This window comes from Sinohyriopsis cumingii, chromosome 15 (assembly GCF_028554795.1).
Source record: "Sinohyriopsis cumingii isolate HCF-2022 chromosome 15, ASM2855479v2, whole genome shotgun sequence".
Taxonomy (NCBI): Eukaryota; Metazoa; Mollusca; class Bivalvia; order Unionida; family Unionidae; genus Sinohyriopsis; species Sinohyriopsis cumingii.
In genome coordinates, this window is record NC_142975.1 from 92,326,967 (window position 1) to 92,351,878 (window position 24,912).

At 34.5% G+C, this 24,912-nt stretch overlaps 1 protein-coding gene across 5 annotated transcripts in view; it reads right to left on the reverse strand.

The window, feature by feature from the left end:
* LOC149782311 (pleckstrin homology domain-containing family G member 5-like) overlaps nt 1–24,912 on the reverse strand; it is a 416,669-nt gene that overhangs the window by 204,657 nt on the left and 187,100 nt on the right. For 4 of the 5 annotated variants that reach the window (XM_089933695.1, XM_089933694.1, XM_089933690.1 and 1 more), the window contains 3 exons: nt 23,917–23,992; nt 19,267–19,482; nt 11,200–11,300 (listed from right to left, as the gene is read on the reverse strand). In XM_089933695.1, the coding sequence (XP_089789821.1) occupies nt 11,200–11,300; nt 19,267–19,482; nt 23,917–23,992 (393 nt within the window). The remainder of the gene's footprint in view (nt 1–11,199; nt 11,301–19,266; nt 19,483–23,916; nt 23,993–24,912) is intronic. The other variant, XM_089933693.1, reaches the window with a different exon arrangement.

Consider the following 24,912-nt stretch of genomic DNA (forward strand, 5'->3'; position numbering starts at 1 on the left):
TGCGGCATGATGCTCCAGTGCTAGACATCACTATAAATTGCCACACTGCAGACACTGTAGCTATATGACTGAAAAATTGTTAAAGCTACAATAAAAATCCTAATCACACACACAGACAAACACACACACACACACACACTTCCTACCAATCAACACTAACTCTATTTACATGTGCATCATGTACATTGAACACTCACAAGCATCTGCATAGCATAATGTGTTATTAGGTATATCACGTACATCCAACACCTACAAGCACCTGCCATGGCAGACCGCTCCACTGGCCTAAGTCTCCACCTCAGATTTGGGAGGTTGCAGGTTCGAACCCTGGCTGAGTCATACCAGAGACTAAGAAAAATGGTACTATCAGATGCCTTGCTTGGCACTCAGTATTAAGAGGTTAGTGTTTGGACTGGTTAGCCTGTTGTCAGGATAATGTGACTGGGTGGGACAAGATGCTACATGTTTGCAGAATGATGCCCCAGTCACTGGACATCACTATAAAGTGCCACACTAAAGACATTGTAGAGACCTAAGAAGTTTATTTTTGTAGCATTGTATTCATTTTTATTTAATCTGATATTTGTTAGTGACATGCAGATCTTTTTCAATCCAGACCAATTTAAGAAACTTGTGTTTCAGATATAAAGTCAATTGTCTGTGTAAGGCAGGGCAATACATTTGTCTGTGTAAGGCAGGACAAGACATCTGTCTATGTAAGGCATGGTAATACATTTGTCTGTGTAAGGCAGGACAATACATTTGTCTGTGTAAGGCAGGTCAATACATCTGTCCGTGTAAGGCAGGGCAGTACATTTGTCTGTGTAAGGCAGGGCAATACATTTGTCTGTGTAAGGCAGGACAATACATTTGTGTGTAAGGCAGGTCAATACATCTGTCTGTGTAAGGCAGGACAGTACATTTGTCTGTGTAAGGCAGGACAATACATCTGTCTGTGTAAGGCAAGGCAAATTCAAATACAAATAAGTGAAAATCAAAGTTGGCATGGTCTCTTAAATTACAAATTCAAAACCAAATTTAGTTTAAATCTATCAGGTCTGAAGTGTAAATGGAACTCATGGTGCAAGAGCCAACTTCAAAGCCAATCAGGGGCCATAATTAAGTAAGTTAATATTTACAGAAATCAGCTGAAAATCTGATTCTATATCTTCAACATAAATCTCCATGCCAGACTGTTTCAATCCATAAAATACTTAAAGCTTTTCCAAACACCAACAGAGTTCATGAGGTACTGGCCTGTCAAATATGGCCATAAATCAATCACAGAAACAAATGAAAATCACACATGGGCATTCTTCAAAATATCATGCAACAGATGAATCTCAATGGCTCATTTCTGGAAATCACCCAATAAACATGAAACCCATCAATTCTTGGTAAAGTTGCACTGGAAATTAAATCTGGGATGAATCACAGGGGCCATAACTCCTGAGTCATGTTGTGAAAAGCTATAAATCAATTTTATTTGAGGTTTCATTAATACGAATGTGTATGTAAAGTTTAGCTGAAATCCAGTAATCCTCAGTAAAGTTACTACTGTGGAAACAACAGTTATAAGAGAGTGAGAAATCAGGGCAACAACTTTTGTGGAATGTTGGAACTGAATTTTGTAAAGGTGCATGCCAAATTTTGTTGAAATACAACAATCCTTGGCAAAGAAACATTGCAAACCAAACGAAATTAGGGACTATAACTCTTGCAAATGATGTAGAATTCTGGAAATCAAATTTAATTGAGGTCTCAATAAGAAAAAGCTACATTTCCAACATGGCTGAAATTCAGCTATCCTAGGCAAAGTTATGCTGTGGAAACCAAAACAAGATAGGGAGGCAAACTGAGGCCATAACTGAGGCAAACTGAGGCCATAACTATTCTAGATGTGAGGAATTCTGGAAATCATTCTTATTTGTGGTTTCAACAAACATAATAATTCAACAATCCTTGGTAAAGTTATGTTGTGAAAACCAAACTCAGCAGGATATCAGGGGCCATAACTTGTGTATAATAGGTTTTGGAAACCAAAGTCAGCAGGATAGGCTATCAGGGGCAATAATTTGTGTATAATAGGTTCTGGAAACTAAAGTCAGAGGGCAGGCTATCAGGGGCCATAACTTGTGTATAATAGGTTGTGGAAACCAAAGTCAGTAGGACAGGCTATCAGGACCATAACTTGTGTATAATAGGCTGTGGAAACCAAAGTCAGAGGGCAGGCTATCAGGGACCATAATTTGTGTGTAATAGGTTGTGGATGAAAGTCAGCAGGATGGGCTATCAGGGGCCATAACTTGTGTATAATAGGTTGTGGAAACCAAAGTCAGTAGGACAGGCTATCAGGACCATAACTTGTGTATAATAGGTTGTGGAAACCAAATTCAGAGGGCACGCTATCAGGGGCCATAACTTGTGTATAATAGGTTGTGGAATACTGAAAATCACACAAACACACGTCCTCATCAATACAGAGTTACAAATCAAATCTAGTTTGAAATGCAACTATTCCCAGTGAAATTATTTTATGGAACCAATTTAGCTGATGTCAATGAACAACCAGTTAGCTGGCTATCCAATGTGATTACCAAAGACCTCCACCAATGTTATTTAGTAAGCCCTACTAAAGCCCATTACAAAACTTGCTTTCATTCTATTAACTCTGGAAAAACGTTCCTGAATAAAAATGAAATTCATAATGAAAGAGAAAACTTCCAAGTCAAACAAGAGCTGCAACTCAGTTATCTTGGACAGAAACAGGTTTAAGTCAAGCAAGAACCATGTTTTTCCAATTTAAAGTCCTCAACAAAATTCAGTTTCAAAGCATGAAGTCCTTGAATGGAATCAGAATTTGTGATACAAGATAAAACATCATTCTCAGACCATAACTCAAGTAAAATTTTTGACATAAATAGTTGAAAACTAAACTTAAACCAGTTAGATCAATCAAACCCTTCCAAGGCTGCCAAGCAGAAATGGAATATCTGATGCAAGACAAAACGTCAAACCAGTTCTAAAATTCTGAAATTTTGACAAAAAGAAAAATATCAAAATCAAACTTGCCCTGGATATTCTAAATATAAAGTCAGGTACCAAGTTTGGTGTCTATTTTTTGAGTCCATCAATTGTATTTGAGTGGAAATGAAATCTGTGATATTATTATTATTATTATTATTACCTGTAACAAAGAAGAATGTTAGCATCAGAAATTTTTACATTCTTTACATAGCAATTACTGCTGAACATTCCAGTGACCTAGACTTGGAAATGACTTGACCTACTGCCTGTAGGATTTGAAAATTCATTCAACCAACTTCAAATTAGATAAATTCCAGCAACTCAGTGAATTTATCAATCACTTGACTGATCTAGATGTGCTGATTCAGAACTGACCAGTGTTTCTCATTAAAAGAAAAGGATGTTCTGTAGAGAACATTGCTGACTTATTCATTTAATGTCTGATTTAAAGGAATCATTCTGCTGCAAGTAGTGCTGACTGTTTTAATTGAAAGTCCAAATAAAAGAATGTCTTGTTTAGAATGTTGCTGACTTTTATCACTGAACGTCCATACATTGTACCAAACATTTATTTTTCATCTGATCAACTTGTTCATATAAGCACTTCACTCTTGCTCTTTATTACAAATTAAAGGTTACCAAAGGAAGAGCAGACTGGTCACAGTTTGTAATTACTCACAATAAAACATTAACAAAGGAAGAGTAGACTGGTCACAATATGTAATTACTTACAAATAAAAGTTTACCAAAGGAAGAACAGACTGGTCACAATTATTATTTACTTACAATACTAGTTTAATAATGGAAGAGCAGACTGTATTTACTCACAATAAAACATTAACAAAACAATAACAGACTGGTCACAATTTGTAATTACTTACAACTGGTATTAGAATGGTCATATAATACTTTTATATCTCTGTAATTACTGGCTAATGTTTATTCTGGGGAAAGTAAATATTTTTGAATTTTATTAAAGATTTTTTTTACCCCAGAACTTGACACAAATGATGTCAAAATTTGTAAATAAATACAATTATTTGATATGATGTAACAAGATGCAGAAATGCCAACCCATATAAATACTTATCAGGAATGTGAGCAAAAACTTTATGGAATCTAGGCTGTGCATTCAAATGAAACTTATTCTGACTTACAAGTGATATATGCTTGATGAATACAGGATGTGTCATTTATAACTTATTTATACTTTGCATGTGTCATGAGGTGAAATGTTAGTCTATATAAATACAGTATAAGTTAAAATATATTGATCCACACAAAGGTCACTTATACATCAAATATGTCATTTAAAGGTGGTATAAGCCTTTATCTACTGAGTATAGGTGAATTTTCTGAATAACAATTTACTGCAAAATACAGTACTGAGTCCAATGTTTACTGAAAAATGCATTCTTAAGTCCAAACTTTACTGCAAAATGGAGTTTTAAGTCCAATGTTTACTGCAAAATAAAATCTTAAGTCTAACATTTATTGCAAAATAGAATTCAGATCCAATAAAGGTGTTACACTGATTTTTTTTAAAAAAAAATTTGTAACCTCCTTCCAGATTTGTCAACTCTGAGTCACATCAACATCAATAAAAAAACAATAAAAATGTTTTTTTTTATTTAAAGTATTTTAAGATTTATAAAAAGCATATCTAAGCTAGAATAAAGCAATTTATATATGTGTACATATATTTACACATGTGTGTGTGTTGCATGTGTGTGTTTACATTGCAAAATGGTGACATAAGTAAGCATACTCAACACACCTACATATTGATGACAACTTGTAAACAAGGATTTTTTTCAGCATCCAAATTAAATTATTTTCCACAATTTCAATTAAAACAATATTATTTAAGACTAAACATTCAATTGTGTATTTGTGAATAAAATTGTAGTAAATAATTTTATTGTTGGATGCTGGACACTTATTTGACATCAAAAAGTCATTTCAACAACAAAGAAAAAAATACAAATCCTGAAAGCTATCCAAGATGAAAGCTATCATAATAATTTAGACATGGCCATTCTTTCTCTCCCATTTCCGGAATTTAAACCAAGGCTGTCTGCATCTATGGAATTATGCTACAGTACAGACTAGCTCCCTATGGTGGTTTAATTTTGTTTGCTCTTTGTGCTTTCCAGCATCAAGCGGTATACACAGATATCCTAGAATTTACATGCTGACAAATGAATTTGGGACAGCCTTCATTTACTAACTGAAACAGAATGACCATCCAATTCAGAAAGAAAACTACTGATACCAGTGAGTCGAAACTGCTTTCATATTTAGTTGCCGAGGTCCACTGCTTTCATATTTCGTTGCCGAGGTCCACTGCTTTCATATTTAGTTGCTCAGGTCTGCCTGTTGAGCCTGATTGAAATTGATATTTTTTTATTGCTTGGGGAATAATTGTCAATATTTTGTTTTATTTCAGATAAAAATTTGATACTGAGCAAGCTGTTTCAAACATAGTGATTCAAAACAGCAGGCCAATGTGGTGGAATCATTTCGCAAATTGAAAAGAGTAGACCTAAGTCTGACAGTCCAATATGTGATGGTTTTAGCTGGATAGAAAAAACAATACAGACCCCAATATACTGGCCCATGATGTGATGGTCTATGCTGGACAGAAAAAACAATACAGACCCCGATATACTGGCCCATAATGTGATGGTCTATGCTGGACAGAAAAAACAATACAGACTCCGATATACTGGCCCATAATGTGATGGTCTATGCTGGATAGAAAAAATAATACAGACCCCGATATACTGGCCCATAATGTGATGGTCTATTCTATTTCTTGAACTCATGGATGGAAATAACCACACGAACTCTGAACCGCCAGTCCATTACATGTACATGTATATGACAATCTGTTTTGTCTTCTTTTTTTCAAACTCAAAGATACATCCATACAGACCCTGATCTGCTGGACTGTTATGCAATGGTCCATGCTTTTTTTAAAACTTGTTGATACAAAGAACCATACAGACCTTGATCTGCTGGCACAATATGTGATGGTCCATGCTGTTTTCATGAACACAGAGATACAAAATTCCATACAGACCCAGATCTGCCAGCCTATTTTTGATGCTGTTTTCTTGAACTCAAAATAACTGTACATATCCTCAGATCTGCTAGCCCAAGAATGATTTATGTTCATATTTTTAAACTCGTAGATACAAAGAACTAGAACTATACAGACCCTGATCTGCCAGGGCAGCATGTGATAGTCAGTGCTATTTTCTTTAATTTGTAGATAGTAAGATTCATACAGACGCTGATCTGCCAGGGCAGTATGTGATAGTCAATGCTATTTTCTTTAATTTGTAGATAGTAAGATTCATACAGACCCTGATCTGCCAGGGCAGTATGTGATAGTCAGTGCTATTTTCTTTAATTTGTAGATAGTAAGATTCATACAGACACTGATCTGCCAGGGCAGTATGTGATAGTCAATGCTATTTTCTTTAATTTGTAGATAGTAAGATTCATACAGACACTGATCTGCCAGGGCAGTATGTGATAGTCAATGCTATTTTCTTTAATTTGTAGATAGTAAGATTTATACAGATGCTGATCTGCCAGGGCAGTATGTGATACTCAATGCTATTTTCTTTAATTTGTAGATAGTAAGATTCGTACAGATCCTGATCTACCAGCCCATTATGTGATGGTCAGTGCTGTTTTCTTGAACTTGTAGACAGAGAGAAGGTATACAGACCCTGGTCTGCTGACCCATTACATATTAGACTGTGCTGTTTTTCTTCACTTGTAGATAGAAAGGACAACAAAGACAACCTGATCTGCCAGCTTATTTTATGATGGGCTATGCCATACACAGAATGAACCATGTAGGCCCTGTTCTGCTGGCCCATTATGTGAGGTCTACGCTGTTTCCTTTAAGTCATAGTCAGACAGAATCATACAGACCCTGTTCTGCTGGCCCATCATGTGAGGACTATACTGTTTCTTTTAAGTCATAGTCAGACAGAATCATACAGACCCTGTTCTGCTGGCCCATTATGTGAGGTCTACACTGTTTCCTTTAAGTCATAGTCAGACAAAATCATACAGACCCTGTTCTGCTGGCCCATCATGTGAGGACTATACTGTTTCTTTTAAGTCATAGTCAGACAAAATCATACAGACCCTGTTCTGCTGGCCCATCATGTGAGGACTATACTGTTTCTTTTAAGTCATAGTCAGACAAAATCATACAGACCCTGTTCTGCTGGCCCATCATGAGGTCTATATTGTTTCGTTTAAGTCATAGTCAGACAAAATCATACAGACCCTGTTCTGCTGGCCCATCATGTGAGGACTATACTGTTTCGTTTAAGTCATAGTCAGACAAAATCATACAGACCCTGTTCTGCTGGCCCATCATGTGAGGACTATACTGTTTCTTTTAAGTCATAGACAGAATCATACAGACCCTGTTCTGCTGGCCCATTATGTGAGGACTATACTGTTTCTTTTAAGTCATAGTCAGACAAAATCATACAGACCCTGTTCTGGGGCCCATCATGTGAGGACTATACTGTTTCTTTTAAGTCATAGTCAGACAAAATCATACAGACCCTGTTCTGCTGGCCCATCATGTGAGGACTATACTGTTTCTTTTAAGTCATAGACAGAATCATACAGACCCTGTTCTGCTGGCCCATCATGTGAGGACTATACTGTTTCTTTTAAGTCATAGTCAGACAAAATCATACAGACCCTGTTCTGCTGGCCCATCATGTGAGGACTATACTGTTTCTTTTAAGTCATAGACAGAATCATACAAACCCTGTTCTGCTGGCTCATAAGGTGACTGTCAGTGTTGTTTAATTGAAATCATAGAAAGAAAGACCCACACAGACTCAGGTCTAATGGGCTTTATGTGATGGCTAATCTTCATGTACAACGTTTGCAGTTAGGATTACACAACACACCCTAATTTAGCCTGTCTATAATTTTGCATGAATTTGAAAAAGTAAAAAGCTTGAGTGCTGAAGCACCATAACTGCTTCTTCAATGTCATGGTATATTTTGTGAACAGTACAAAAGGCAAACTAGCAATATATACCAAGTCTTAATCAGTGAGATGTTAATCATGCCATTTAGAACATGTCCAACACTTTAGTGATCAGGATAAATTTAAGAGTGCATTCAATTAGTTGGTTCTATTCAAGTAAGTGTTCTCACAGTGATCAAGCACTAACATGTTATATATCCATAACTTTTCCAAATATCACAATTTATTTTGATTGAATTAAAAACAATCATTGTGTATATGATACGAGAAATATGTTGGCAACTTTGGATTGAATGCATAAAGTTAAAATGTCTGAATTAATTTGAATGAACTGAAGAATTGTTTTTCTTTTTTTTATAATTTTAGTCAATTTGTCCCCATACAGTATGCAAATACAGAGCTATCAAGAACCAAAGAGCATGATTTTCTTTCAAACCAGAATAAAACACATCAAATATATTTGTTCCAGATACATGTAATTGGGATGGTGGGATGGAAATATTTTTGATAAAATCCAAGTCCACCCCACCAAATTAAAAGGTCATTCCAAAGGAATATATCCAATACATCCCTTATAATGTCAATTAAAGTTCTAAGACTGTAAAACTAAAAAGTTACAAAAGAATCTCTGGGAAGATAAATCCTTCAAAATAAACATAAACAGGTAGCCTAATGAGATAAGATATAAAAGGTAAAAGGAAAAATCCCACAATCAATGCATTGCTGACAAACTGCTCACTGCTGCCAGAGGCAGAGAAAAAGTGACTGCTATGATTCATTTCCAAATAATGTGGACTTAACAATTAAAAATAAAGATAAAAAGTCATATATTCCTTAAAATAAACATTCAAAATTTGTTAAATAAAGTACATTTAAAAAAAAAAATCCAAGTTTTGTTTGATGGTACATTATCACAGAGCTTCCTAATTATGCACTCAGGTTGAGGTTCACCCTTTAGGAGGTGTGTCCTTTATACAACCTCATCTACATGATTTCCATATGAGGGCTGCCTGTCTATACTGAGATCTCTAAGGCTCTGGACCTTGTTTTGTCTTTGGAGTTTTCATTCCATATATTTTGCCAGGTACACAAAACATGCCAATTTATATAATATTTGAAGTCACCTTGTAAAATCTTACATTATGAAATGAGCGACTGAAGGGTAGATTGGGCTGTTCTATCTGCCCTTAATACAAATGTGGCAAGTGGCTAATGGTAGAAAATGGTAGATTGGGCTGTTCTATCTGCCCTTAATACAAATGTGGCAAGTGGCTAATGGTAGAAAATATAATTCGTAAACAAATCATGTTCTGTAAGATTTGGAACATTAACAAGCTCTGCCAAATGTAAGGTTTCCTAAGGCTATAGTGTGCAAAGGGAATCTGAAAATATGCTGAAATTGGTTTTCAAAAGTTTCAATACAGTTTAAGAATCCAAGTAAGGCTGTAATTTCTACAGTAGCAATGGAGGCTCTATTCAGCAACTGGCTCAAGATTGTTCCAAGGGGTGCTGCAAAAAGAAGCAACAGCCTTGTCACCATGTTTCAAACTGTCTGCATACAGGGATGTATGGCCTTGATAGATGATTCAAATTGAACTGAATTTACACTGGACCACAAGAAGATCAGCTGAGGACTTTTACTGCTATAGCAAAGATCAAATATTATTTTAGGTGTTTTAAGTTCCAAGGTGATGATTTAGGAACTTAGAATTTGCAGTACTACCAAGATTGAGTTTTGCTGTTTCTGCATGAGGATGAATTTGTATGCCAAAAGGTGGAATAGTATTTAGTTTCTAAGTTTATACGTTTTGGCATTTTTACTTTTAGATGACATCCTATGTGGGATTAGATGGATTAGAGGATGGATTTTAGGATTGATTTGAGGATTGATTTGATGATGGATTTGAAGATGGATTAGAGAATGGATTAGAGGATGGATTTGAGAATGGATTCAATGGATTTGAGGATGGATTTGAGGATGGATTAGAGGATGGATTTTTGGATGGATTTGAAGTAGCATACTGAAGAACCAGTTTGGTTAATCTGATCTTACTGAAGTCTTCATCTGTACACAACTGAGCCATAGTCAGGTTAAGATCTCAATAAAGTCCTGACCTGTACACAACTAAGCCATAGTCAAGTTAAGATGTTACTGAAGTCTTCATCTGTACACAGGTGAGCCATAGTCAAGTCAAAATCTTACTAAAGTCTTAAATAACCTGAATAAGACCTTTTGATTTGCTACACAATCTATTCTTGCCATAATTAAATAATGTCCCACAATCCTTGCTCAAACGTTAAGTGGTGTTAACTAAGAGCTGACACCATTCACTCATTTTATGTCAAAGTAAATAATTCAGTAAAGATTCCCAAACTCTGATACAAAAACATACAGTGAAAAAATTTGGGTCCTAAAGATTCTTGGTTTTGAGGGGTTTCACTTTATTTTTCTCGCTTAGAATTAGCATTGGTTGTGCCAGTGAAAAAAACCTTCAGAATTATAACTCCCACATGATCATGCCAGACAAGGTGATAAGGGTTCTATGGAACAAGGTGTCTAACCTGTGAATGGCATATTATTAACATAATTTTCTGCTTATGCTGGCAAGAAAGGAAATCCAAGAATATCAGGAAGTGATTTTTAGCCATGATATAATATCAAAGTTATGCTGAATAATGCAACCTATCCAAATTAAAACACAACTTTCCCAACAATGTTAACACTAATCTTAAGAACAACAATAATAGTGATCCTGTTAATCCACCAGAAGCAACACTTATATGTCATCGTCTATAGATAGGACATCAGTGAAACACACCTAAGAGAGAGATGTTTGACAGCTTAGAAAAGAAATGACTTTTATGTGTCATCATCTATAGATAGGACATCACTGAAACGCACCTGAGAGAGAGATGTTTGACATGTAGAAATGACTTTTATATGTCATCATCTATAGATAGGACATCACTGAAATGCACCTGAGAGAGATGTTTGACATGTAGAAATGACTTTTATATGTCATCATCTATAGATAGGACATCAGTGAAATGCACCTGAGAGAGAGATGTTTGACAGGTAGAAATGACTTTTATATATCATCATCTATAGATAGGACATCACTGAAACGCACCTGAGAGAGAGATGTTTGACAGCTGCTACCACCTCTATGTCTTCCTCTCCGCCCCTAGCGTCTGCAAAGCATACTGTAAAATTTTCATGGCTGACCATGCTCTGAAAAACAGACAATCATTATTAACTACAGGCTGAAGACAAGGAATATCTATGTGTAGATACAATATGAACATTCAGCCATTTGTATGGATTATTCCCAAATTATACAACTTGTCAAATAAATGTTCTGTTTATTGGACATATATGATATGATATATATCTGCTCTTGTTATTTTTTAAACTGCTCCTTGTTTAAAGGTAAACCACCAAGCTTACAATTCCACTTAGAACCACTACACTGACTGATAATTCCACTTAGAAACACCAAACTAACTGGTTATTTCACTTAGAAAAACCAAACAGACAATTCCACTTAGAACCACCAAACTGACTGACAATTCCACTTAGAGCCACCAAATTGACTGACAATTCCAATTAGAACCACCAAACTGACAATTCAACTTAGAACCACCAAACTGACTGACAATTTCAATTAGAACCACCAAACTGACTGACAATTCCACTTAGAACCACAAAACTGACTGACAATTCCACTCAGAACCACCAAGCTTACAATTCCACTTGTAACCACCAACCTGACTGACAGTTCCACTTAGAACCACCAAACTAACAATTCCATTTAGAACCACCACACATACAACTCCAATTAGAACCACTATACTGACAATTCCACTTAGAACCACCAAACTTACAATTCCACTTAGAACCACCACACATACAACTCCACGTATAACCACTATACTGATGATTCCACTTAGAACCACTATAATGACAATTCCAATTAGGTGTCATGAGTAAAAGACAAATATAAAGTGACTCAAGTTACCAAATTTGCTTAACAAATTACTGAATTTTAAAATATGAACATAGTAATAAATACATGTTGTCTGGCAAAAGAGTTCACATATATTTTTTTCTAGCTTGTAATAAAACCTTCTCTCATAACAAACATTCACAGAAATGCATCACAGAACAAAACAGTTTTGTCTGACTTTACTACAACAAGGAGGCTATCCCTTGATCTAGACATGTTGCCTACAGGTCTATACACAGGGAAAGATGTTTCTAATACATCACAAGGAACAATTCCATTTCAAGACTGATGACAAAAAACCAACACACTTTTGGATGCATGACAACATTCCTTTTACCTATCCAAATATAAAATATGTGAAAAAGTTCACATTATTATCAAAATAATGACTTACTTTCATAGATATAAAATAATGTTTAGATTTTACATGTAAATTGGTTTACTTTCACAAAATCAATAAAAATTTATTTTACAGTCATTCAGCAATTAATCAAATTCAAATGCATTGTGAAAGGTGTCATAGAAGGCAGCATGGAAAATCCTGAATAGCAGAAAAGGATTAAGCTTGATGATATTGCATAAAGAAAACATTTCTTCAATTTACCAATTAAAATTCATTCTGAAAGATCTTCAAACTAATTCAGATTTCACACTGCCCTGGATGCCCTAGATGTCATTAAAAGAGTACCATGAACGACACATTGTATACCCAACTCATGTCAATAGTCTGGTATGTAGGCATTAGTAGGGCATTGTCCACACAGGAGACTACTGACTAACAAGGCTCAATGACCCGAACCTTTAGTTACGGTTTGCAGTTGTGAACTAAAGTTAAACAGATGCAGAAAACACAATCTTTTTAGACTGACCACAGCCATGACCTCTGACATTTAAATCCCAGAATCAAATGTTTTCTTTATTACCCATAGTGCACGTCATCCACAAAGCTAAGTCAAGAATTTACTCTTTAATACAACAGTTGTCCATGATCCCAAATAGAAAGGCCTTTTCCCTACCACCAGTGCAAGCCATACACAAAGAAGGCTGGTAATTGCGCATGGTAGAGAATGAGTTATTATGTGGAAAAGAAACTGAACAAATGAGCAGACAATATTGTAACACAATATGCTTTGTTTCATCGCAGGTGTAAAAATTAATAAAACATTAAATCACAAGTAAATCATTCTTATGACTCTCTTTTTAAATTGTTTTCTTTCTCCATGTGTATAATTAAATAAGTAGTTTACTTTTAAATGAAAGAAGGCTCTGGTAAATTTACCTCTTTGATTATTACAAGAATAAAATATGAAAAATTTCAAAATAATATAATAATAAAGTGTCTTTCCATAACAGTATGAAACATGACCTATTATGTTTTTCAAAGCAGAAGAGCAACTTTTTAAACTAAATAAACAGATCATATTCCTAAGTAGAAGATAGTTTCTGTCCTTTGCATAATTTTACACTACTCTTATCATTTATCTAATTAATGACCTGCAAATCCAAGAACTATTAGGTTGCTGAAATTACAAAATGGAGCTTAGTTGTTCAAACCTAAAATCCCCTTACTTGTGTTTCATCCATTCCCATGTATGTATTTACAGTGCTAACTCCAAGCAGGGTATGAATTAGTCCCTACATCAAGTGAACCTGACACAGTCTTGTATTTAGATCGTTAAGTATGGAAGACCTTCTAAGTATCTAAACATGCAATACTTTGTATTAAGGTGATATTGGTTAACCAACACCTGCTTATAATTGATATGGAGACATAAATAGGTCACACAATCATATATGTCACTACGTGCTGAGAAGTAAATAGTTACAACTTGAATCATACCCACACAAGAGAGAGTGTGTGTGTGTGTGTGTGTGTGTGTGTGTGTACCTGTATGTACTTGCTTATAAGACAATTTCAACAGCAAACTGCACAGGCCCAGATCTGCCATCTCGGTCTGTGAAATTTGTTAGGAGTAATCAGTAGATCAGAAGAACAAACAGCATAGACTTTGATCTGCAGCACATTACGCTATGGCAGATCAAGATCTTTGTTGTCTGCACCTTATAAGCAATTATATATAAATACACACACACACACACACTTCTATACTGTGACATGATAAGTATTGTAATTACATGCAATAAAAACATGCAGTTCAGAACACTTGTCTCTGAAATAAGAGCAACTTTCAGTGAAAATTCCTGCATGCAGAAATTAAAATTCCTGGACCTCATTAAGGTTTCATGCAAATCACAATTTTGTTTCACTGATTAACATTTTTTTTAAACATTGTTTTACTTTTTATTACCTAATCTTGGATCATGAAATTTGGACAGCAAACTCTTCTCATAAAACTTAACAGATTTTCATCCTTATTACATTCAATCAACTCTTTGTACATTTATTCTATGGAACCATGGCAGCTCAGCCTGTAGAGTCCAACTCACAACCCAAAGGTCATGATACCTGTACAATTCCTGGACATGATATAACCAATATGTTTAAAGTGCCATTAAAACTAACCAACAGGCTCATTTATTACGTGTACAAAATAAGGTTTCCCAAGATCTGACTATTCCCTAGTGTATAATGGCATTCAAATGAAAACAGTGAAGATGCAACATAATGCAACATGATCAAAGTCTGCTCTGTATAAAGTATACCAAAATAACAGATTTTGATCTGCCACAGATGCAGTGTATAAAGTATACCAAAATAACAGATTTTGATCTGCCACAGATGCAGTGTTTAAAGCAGACTGAACTAACAGATTTTGCTCTGCCACAGATGCAGTGTTTAAAGTATACTGAAATAACAGAGATTTTACTCTGCCACAGATGCAGTGTTTAAAGTATACTGAAATAACTGATTTTGATCTGCCACCGATGCAGTGTTTAAAGTATACTGAACTAACAGATTTTGCTCTGCCACCGATGCAGTGTTTAAAGTATACTGAACTAACAGATTTTGCTCTGCCACAGATGCAGTGTTTAAAGTATACTGAAATAACAGATTTTGCTCTGCCACCGATGCAGTGTTTAAAGTATACTGAACTAACAGATTTTGCTCTGCCACAGATGCAGTGTTTAAAGTATACTGAAATAACAGATCTTGATCTGCCACCGATGCAGTGTTTAAAGTATACTGAAATAACAGAGATTTTACTCTGCCACAGATGCAGTGTTTAAAGTATACTGAAATAACAGATTTTGATCTTCCACAGATCCAGTGTTTAAAGCTGACTGAACTAAAAGATTTTGCTCTGCCACAGATGTAGTGTTTAAAGTATAATGAAATAACAGATCTTGATCAGCCACAGATGCAATGGCTGATCAAGCTTCATGCAGGAGCAACATAATACGGAAACCTGAATTTATAAGAATGTTTGACTTGCTTGGTCTGCTAATTGGCATAATCCCAAACTATTAAAATCTGCTAATGTGTACAAAAAGTGTCACTGTAACCTATTTTTGTTTTAGGTGAGTAGAATCCTCCGAAACCAGTACATTCATCAAGTTTCTTAAGTACATATGAACCTGTAAGAGAAACTAAGCAAAATGCAAACACTGGATTATTATAAACTCGGTGAAACATAGGTATTATGACCTAATTTTGTCTATGGTGAGTAGCATCATCCAAGATAAACAAATCAGTCATGTCTCATAACTGTTCATAAAACAATGTCAGAAAAAAGGAGATAATTCAAAACTTAACATAATCACTGGAACACAAAAACAGGTCATTGCGACCTACTATTTCCTGTGTTGAGTACTACAGTCTAATAATATGAACACATCCATAAAGATTTAGAACTAAATATAATGTGTCAGAAAAATTGAGCAAAAGCAAAAATGAAATAAACTCAATGAAAAAAAGATTGGTAACAGACAGAGACAGACAAACAGACAGGATCACACCATAATATACTATCTGTTATGACAGGCATATGAAAAGGGAGATGTGAGAGAAATGAAATGTAAATTTAACTGCTCTAAACCAGGTAATTAGTTTATTATCTAATCATACCCTGACAAGAATTTGTACGGACAGCAATTTTATTTGAGATTTGCAAAAAGAATTTCAAAATTAATTGTTTTACTTTTTTATTTATTAGAATATAACTCAATATCATTTTTTGGTTCACAGTTCCAGAACCAATGTACTGTTGAATCTAATCAAGAAATAAAGTATTTGGAATAGCTTTCATAGAGACAATATTTTGCATGCCTTCCTATATATCACGGTATTTCTATGCAATGTTTTCAAAATAAAACAATAAAGTGAGCAGATTATCTACTAAAATTAATCTTATTCCATCAAGCCACCTTGCCAGAAAAAAAAAAACATACAAGACAGAGGATAGTTATATAATGATCTAAGGTGGTAGATGTAATTATGTGGTATATTTAATTATTTTCATCAGCACAGCTTCAAATGGGATCATTTATAAAAGTGAGGTATGATGTTGTCTGTGAGCTACACAGGTACCAACTAACGAACGTGCTGCATACTAAAATATTAAGGATGTTCTTTTAGATATTAAAGCCAAAACAAGATGCTATATTAGTTTGGGATTTGCAATAAATACTGTATTTGACATCCTATAAGTTGATGTGGAGTGTAAGACAAATTTGGAAATGTAAAGTTTCTATCCTTCATCATCCATATATAAATCAATGCGGAGTATAAGATGCGGCCAGATCGAAACCTCAGCTTCGTGTTTTTTCACTTTGTCCGACATAGCATCACAAATTTTAACTTATCTGAAAATTTTTAGATCGGCATAATTAAACACTGCTAAAGTACCTAATTTGTTTCACACAAACTAGAAGGAATTGTTTGCTCAGTGGTAATAATTGTTAATGGAATATGGTATAGCTGTTGTACCAGAGTAAGATCACAACTGTCAGGCAATTAAACAATACAGATTACAATCATCCTGAAATCTCTCTAACGTATCAGGGCATATTGGATTTTATCATGAGGTGCAAGAAGAAAAATGTGCTGGAATACCCGCCTTTGTCATGGTTATGTATTTTCAACGTCATCTATTCTAATGCACATATATATATTAAATTTAAACAATGTACATTACTAGTACATGCTGCTTTAGTGCAATTGCATCTGATGTATATGAATTTAATACTGACAATCATATAAATATATTTTCAAACCTTTCTCAATCCCAGGTCCCGTAATTTTTCATAGAGGTTGTCTTCCCCACAATGATAATTATTTTGAAACATGATTTTTGTTTTTTAGGGTTGAGTCATGTGGTCAATGATTAGGTGGTCACATGACATGACATGGCATCAGACTGGTACAGATTTTATGGACCAACTAGACATCATACAATGTTCTAGGTGTCCAGAAATTCTACGCAATATGGAAAATTCTTGCAAGGTTTTGACAAATATGGTGTCCAGAACCATAGAAGGTCTGAATCTTTAGATTCAAGAGAGGAACAAAAATGTGCATCATTATTGCTAAATGCATGAGTCCCTCAACATAAGGCCACATTTTCCTTCATAAATTTTGTGCCACCCCTCTTATAAAGGTCATCTTTTCATTGTAGAAGTTGTGGTCTCATATGACTAATACAACTGTACAAGCTTTAAGAACCTGATCCAAAAAATAAAATTAAAAAAAATAGTTTTACTTCACTGTTCTATAATTTTGGGATTTGATACCTTTGTACAAAGTCAGGGTCTGCATATGATCAAAGAATTACTGTCAAACATATGACCTCGACTCCAAGGTCAAAATGTTTGGGCAAGCATATCGCAGAAAGAATTGCCTTAACTTCATAAAGAATCATCCCAATTATTAGGAAAATCTATCACTAACCTAGGAATTAGGAGCAAATGAAAATATTTCCACCAAAACAATAATGCAAAACAAAACACCAAAACAATAATGCAAAACATGTATTGACCTTCACCTCATGATCAAAGGGTGAGCAAGCATGTTGTATAATCAAAAACGGTCTTAGTGTCAAAACAAGCCTGAGAAGCACAATGAAAATCTATCAGAGGGTATGGAAGACATGCACAAATAAAAAAAATTTAAACCAAAATCTTAACAAACTGTTGATGCTGCCTGTTGCTGCTGCTGGAAAAATTAGTGCTTGCTTCACACGTACCGGGTATGTAAGTTCAACAACAAAACTTTATCTGTAATGCTACAGTGGAAGAAACTATTGAAAGGAATGTCACATGAATGACCTGAACCTCAATAATCCAAACTACTGGTTTATTGGACCAAGATTTGACCATGATTTAAAAAAAACTTTTACTGTTCTAAACTTCTTAAGTTCCAGTAAAACCTTGGTGCACAATGTCCTTTAAGTTGAAGGTTCTTAAAAGTTCTGCATTTTCTGCTCACATGTGATCAGCCAAATGGTGTTCAATGATATTTTATTTTAATAACAAATTTTATGGCTATCATATGTATTAAAATGTTCTCTTTTTGCAAATGAAATGCAAATTTTGGTCCACATTGGAGATGTGATTTTTATGCAAAGAAAAGCATAACAGGACCTGAATTTTCACTGGAAATTACTGACTGTAATTTTGAACAATCTTTCTTTAAAAAGGAGGCATTCCAAACAAGCTTTTGCAATGATCTGAATTCTGATTAAAAACAATTTTCATGTTTGCTAGTGAGTTTGTTTAATAGAGGTTGCAATGTGTATGATAATGATACCATGCAAGGCATGCAAAGTGACTTGCCATGAACTTGGTAACTAACTCATAACCCTCTTCAGTAACTGGCAACATCAGCTAAAACACAAGCCAATCAATTAATCCAAACCCAGCAACCAGCCTAATCTGCTGCAGCTAGAGCTGATGTACGATACCATCAGCTAGATTAGAAAGCCTCAACCTATCACGATGCAAACTGTAATAATAATCAAAGCTGTATTATTTTTGGGAATAAAATATTTACAAAGGATCTCCATATTGATTAAACAGATGAAATAATTAAAGATGTAGAAACTATTACACCACATACAGTTTTGTAAGAGTTTTGTAAATTATGTTTTTGATGAAGAGACTATGGATTACAATGGTCAAAACATCAGGACTTTTAAAATTCCAAAAGACAGATTTTATTCCCCCAAAAAATACAGTGCATATACTTTGCTGCAATGTTACTAAAGAAATAACGTGCTTGTAAGAAAAAGAAACCTTTGATATTGGGTGATATCTAGGATGAGGTGAAAAATTATCTGGAGTCGAGGGCCTTCTTTCTGCTCTTTCTTCGTTATGAACACTTTTATTGGTTGCTATAGATTCACCATGATAGCTGTTCCGATATTTATTGTTACTCCCATCTTCCTCATCAGATTCATTGTCGTGGAGGACAGGTGAATATATATCACCAGCACTGTGACTGCGTACTCCCTAAGCATAAAATTGTGTGCCAACATGTAAATTTGTGACACTGGTAACAGAAATAATGAAAATACAAAGAAACAGTGGTTTATAAAGTCAAGGTAAAGAATAATTATAATTATAAAATAGGTAATAAATGTTATTCCCAGTTCTCCGACTAAAAGATCAAGTCTTTATGATCCCAAATGAGAATTGCAGCATGCATTTGAAAGAGATTTACCAATTTTTTTTTCTTTTCTTAAAAACTGGATCGGGAATCTACATTCCTGTATGCTTAGATGGAGTAGATATTGCTTTGCTGATAAAATATTAATACCCTAGATTTGGTAAGTGCAAAATACTTTTGAATTCATATGTATTCATGATGTACTGATTTGATTGGGTTCTGTGGTTGCTTAAAACATGAATTTAAATACTGATATCCAGTATGTAATGTCTGTGCCATGAATTTAAATATTGACACTTGAAATGTATGTCTGTGACATGAATTCAAATATTGACACTTGAAATTTATGTCTGTGACATGAATTTAAATGATGATGATTGATATGTATATGCAATGAATTTAAATGTTGATACTTGATATGTATGTCTGTGACATGAATTATATTATAGATACTTGATATGTATGTCTGTGCCATGAATTTAAATGCTGATACTCAATATGTCTGTGCTATGAATTTGAATACTGATACTCAATATGTAATGTCTGTGCCATGAATTTAAATGCTGATACTCAATATGTATGTCTGTGCTATGGATTTGAATACTGATACTCAATATGTTATATCTGTGCATGAATTTAAATACTGATACTTGATATGTAACATCTGTGCAATGAATTTATATAATGATACTCAATATGTAATGTCTGTGCCATGAATTTATTTTTGCCACAAATTTAAATATTGATACAGTAATCCCTCACTAAAATGTTTTACAAGGTAGCCATAAAAGTATACCATACTTTGTAAGAGGTCACCTTGTAATGGGGTACTTTATACATATAATTGTTATTACACAGTGTAATGTGATTTATGTTCATATATACCTTTGAAAAGGAACTGTGTTATACTGAGGTCACCTTGTAATGGGGTACTTTATATATAGTATTATTATTACATCAATGAGATCCATATTCATGCCCACCTCATAAAAGGAACTGTTTTATACTGAGGTCACCTTGTAATGGGGTACTTTATCCAAAGTATAACTATTACATTAATGACATCCATATTCTTGCCCAACTTATAAAAGAAACTGTGTTATATTGAGATCACCTTGAAATGATGTACTTTATACATAGTATTACTATTACATTAATGAGATCTATGTTCATGTCCACCTTATAAAAGAAACTGTGTTATATTGAGATCACCCTAAAATGGTGTACTTTATACATACTATTACTATTACATTAATGAGATCTATGTTCATGTCCACCTTATAAAAGAAACTGTGTTATATTGAGATCACCCTGAAATGGTGTACTTTATACATACTATTACTATTACATTAATGAGATCTATGTTCATGTCCACCTTATAAAAGAAACTGTGTTATATTGAGATCACCTTGAAATGATGTACTTTATACATAGTATTACTATTAGATTAACGAGATCTATGTTCATGTCCACCTTATAAAAGAAACTGTGTTATATTAAGATCACCCTGAAATGATGTACTTTATACATAGTATTACTATTACATTAATGAGATCTATGTTCATGTCCACCTTATAAAAGAAACTGTGTTACTGATGTCCCTTATAGTAAGGGACCACTATAAACAACATGGAATTCTTGCCATGGAATTTTAAATGCAGGTACTCAATGTAATACAACTTAAATATATTTCCACAAAAATAAATGAATTCGCATTAGATATTATTTAATTAAAACAAATGCTCCACTAGACTCGATGTCTCATTAATGCCATATGATTCGGCTTAAACAGGGGAGAAGCGAACACCTGGTATATCACGATACATAGGTGAACACATTTAGTAATATTATATATCCCAGAGCTTCACTTGAATATATTACTTAGGAAAAAGAGATACTAGTTTAAATATGAAACCCACTGTTGCTGCTGTCAGACAAGGGATGATTTGCTGCTGTCAGACAAGGGATGATTTGCTGCTGTCAGACAAGGGATGATTTGCTGCTGATCAGAAGTAAGACAAGAATGTGTGCTACAATAATAATTTAATACAAATTATATGTGATTTAAATTTCATATAAAATATATGTTATTTTCTCAAAAAAGAGGCTTAAAGAATAAGCAACCAATTGAGAATTAAGAAATAGGAAACTAACACACCTAAGACAATCAAATGTCAAGAAAACTGCCTTCTAGAAGAAATGTAAAGAATTAATATTTGTTTATGTTCGAAATTTCCATACTGAATAGGACTGCATGTGTCATTATCATATTTCTACTTAGTTTACACTAATGCTTTTGTAAAAATTAAAGGGTTGGGCTTATTAACAAAGACATCAGAAGTATATATTTGTCATATCTTTTATTAATGGGCATGGTCCTATTAATGGATAAATATGGTAATTAAATGGAAGATGTGCTTGTCATCACACATGAGGCAATTACTGGATAAATATGGTAATTAAATCAGAGATGGTCTTATCCTCAAACATGGTCTTTTTACTGGCTGTAGATAGTAATTAAATGTGAGATGGGTTTGTCATCAAAGCATGGGTTTATCACTGAATGAATGTGGTAATTAAATGTATGATGGTTTTGTCATTAAAACTGGGCTTTTCACTCGATGAATATGGTAACTAAATGTGAGATTGGGTTGTCATCTAACATGGTCTTATCAATGGATGAATATCGTAATTAAATGTGAGATTGGGTTGTCATCTAACATGGGCTTATCACTTGATGAATATTGCAATTTCTACAGTAGGAAATAATGTATTATAAATCACGCTGCAAAGTTGCCATCTTGAAAGTCTGGTAGCCAGTGTTGGGATACAATCTACCAAGATTTCAAAACCTGCTTAAGGATGAAAATATTACCCAGCTATTAGACAAGTGGCTTCTTAATTCACCATAAGATTGGGCACTCATTTGCTAGACAATTAACAAATCTTTTGTGTTACTTTTCTTTTGATCAAATGATGTTAAAAGATAGGTATCTATCTGTATTATTTTTCCATTAATTAAAATTTCTATTTAGATATCCCCACCCACAATACAAAATGTCTGTAAAAGTCACTAAAAGTTGGACCCTGAATCTATGATATACTATAAAAGTGCACACACACACACACACACACACACACACACACACACACTTTCTGATAAGCATGAAGGACATACACCCTACTGAATATGTAAGACATAAAATTACATCTCAATTCACTCAGTTGCAAATTGACACCCACTTATTTTTTTCTAGATGTGCTGTGAAGTCATGTATTTTCATCACTTTTCATGGTTTTGCAAAAATGTGTTTATTGGTAGGGAAAGGGTATACCTTTATTTACTGCGTCATGAATTTTCAGGTTTGTAGCAATTGCAAAATGCACTAAAACTAATATTCTATGAATAAGCCATTTTACACATAAATTGTCTGGGCTCCTGAATTGTACAAAAATAATTATATCAGTTAACTTCTTCTGTTGATTGGGAATGGTTGTAGTACAGTCTTTACTAGTATTTTTAAATACGCAAACAAATATTACAAGACTGAATGAGCTGGAACAAAATCTATGTTATGTTTTTACTTTATTCAGGACGGTATTTACAACTTTTGCTATTTTCAAGGCCCAAAGTGCCCAAATGTTGAAGGTCATAACAAGGTTATCTTTGGAAAGCTAATACATATTGTGGACATCACTACCTGCCAATTTTCAACAATGAATTATTCTATAAATAGCCATTACAACAGATCAGTTGTCATACATTTGCAATGTCTGTAGCTATTACTCTGCACACAACATGGTATGATCCAACTTTAGGGAGTGCAGGTCATATCATTTTGTTCTATGTAACAAATAAGTCACAATTTGTATTAAATGCTGTCTCAGTAAATCAAGATGCCTCACCTAATCATTTCAGTCACTGTTCTACAGCAAGCATATGCTTCCGTTTATTGACTAAAATTCATTCCATTGACTTGCTTATATTTAACATGTTACTTGTTTAGATGTAAGATGGACTTGACCCAATGTGTTTGTTATTGCAGAATTATCCCTATAGGCTATATAATTTGCAGGTGAACTTTTAAACTTTTCACCCCACCACATGAAGTTTATTTTGCTGCCTTAGAAATACCTGTATTCCACTTCTAATAAGATGACATTCCTAAGAATTATTTTTCATACGAAAAATTAAAATTTCACTTTAACCAAAATGTCTGTAACAAAATTATATCTTCTGTCAAGCAGCAATATATAGATTTCTGACCAAAGCTTACATCTGTATGTCTTCTTTTTCCTTTGATGACTTTCTTTCGCTTCAATTTTCCTTCAGCCTCTGCCGACTCTTGGACACTGCAAAACAGAGTAAGAGAAGTTAGTCATGAGACTAGTTCTAACTATAAAATTTAAATGTTACATGCACAATGCATCATGTATCTGTTATTGTAATTGAACAATGTGTCATATATACTGTACCTGTGTTATTCCATCGACAATGTATCATGTACCAATCTTATTCCATGCACAATGTGTCATGTACGCAAGGTTGTAGAGAGTGACCAAGGGCCCTCACTCTGGGTCTCTCCTAGTTCTTGTTCAAGCAAAAATTTTCTTTTATAAAATTAAAAAGTGTTGTTTGGCCCAGGCCCCTGCCAGCAGCCCTTGCGCCCTGGAGATATATACCCGGTTCCCCTCCCCCCTTGTCGGCCCTGCATGTACCCATGTTATACGATGCACAAAATATCATGTGCCTATCTTAGTCCATGCACAGTTGTCATATACCCGTGTTATTCAATGCACATTGTGTCATATAACTGTGTTATTCCAATGTGTCAGTGTGTGTGTGTGTGTGTGTGTGTGTGTGTTTTAGATTTTACCATAGCTTTAACAATTGTCACTATAATGTCTGCAATGTGGCAGTTTTAATTGATGTCTAGCACTGGGGCCTTATGTCGCAGGCATGTAGCATCATGTCCCACCCAGTCCCACTATCCTGACACCAGGCTGACCAGTCCTAACACTAACCTCTTTATGCTGAGTGCCAAGTGAGGCAGCTGCCAGCACCATTTTTATAAGCCATTGGATTGACTCAGCCAGGGTTCAATCTTGCAACCTCCTGCGTCCAAGGTGGATGCTTCAACCATTTACACCACTGGAGTAGTTAGAGAGAGAGAAAGAATCCCACAAATTAGATAGGGTCCATTCTGCACATGAACTGTTTAGCACAATGTGTCATGTACCTGTCTTATTCCATGCACAATGTGTCATATACT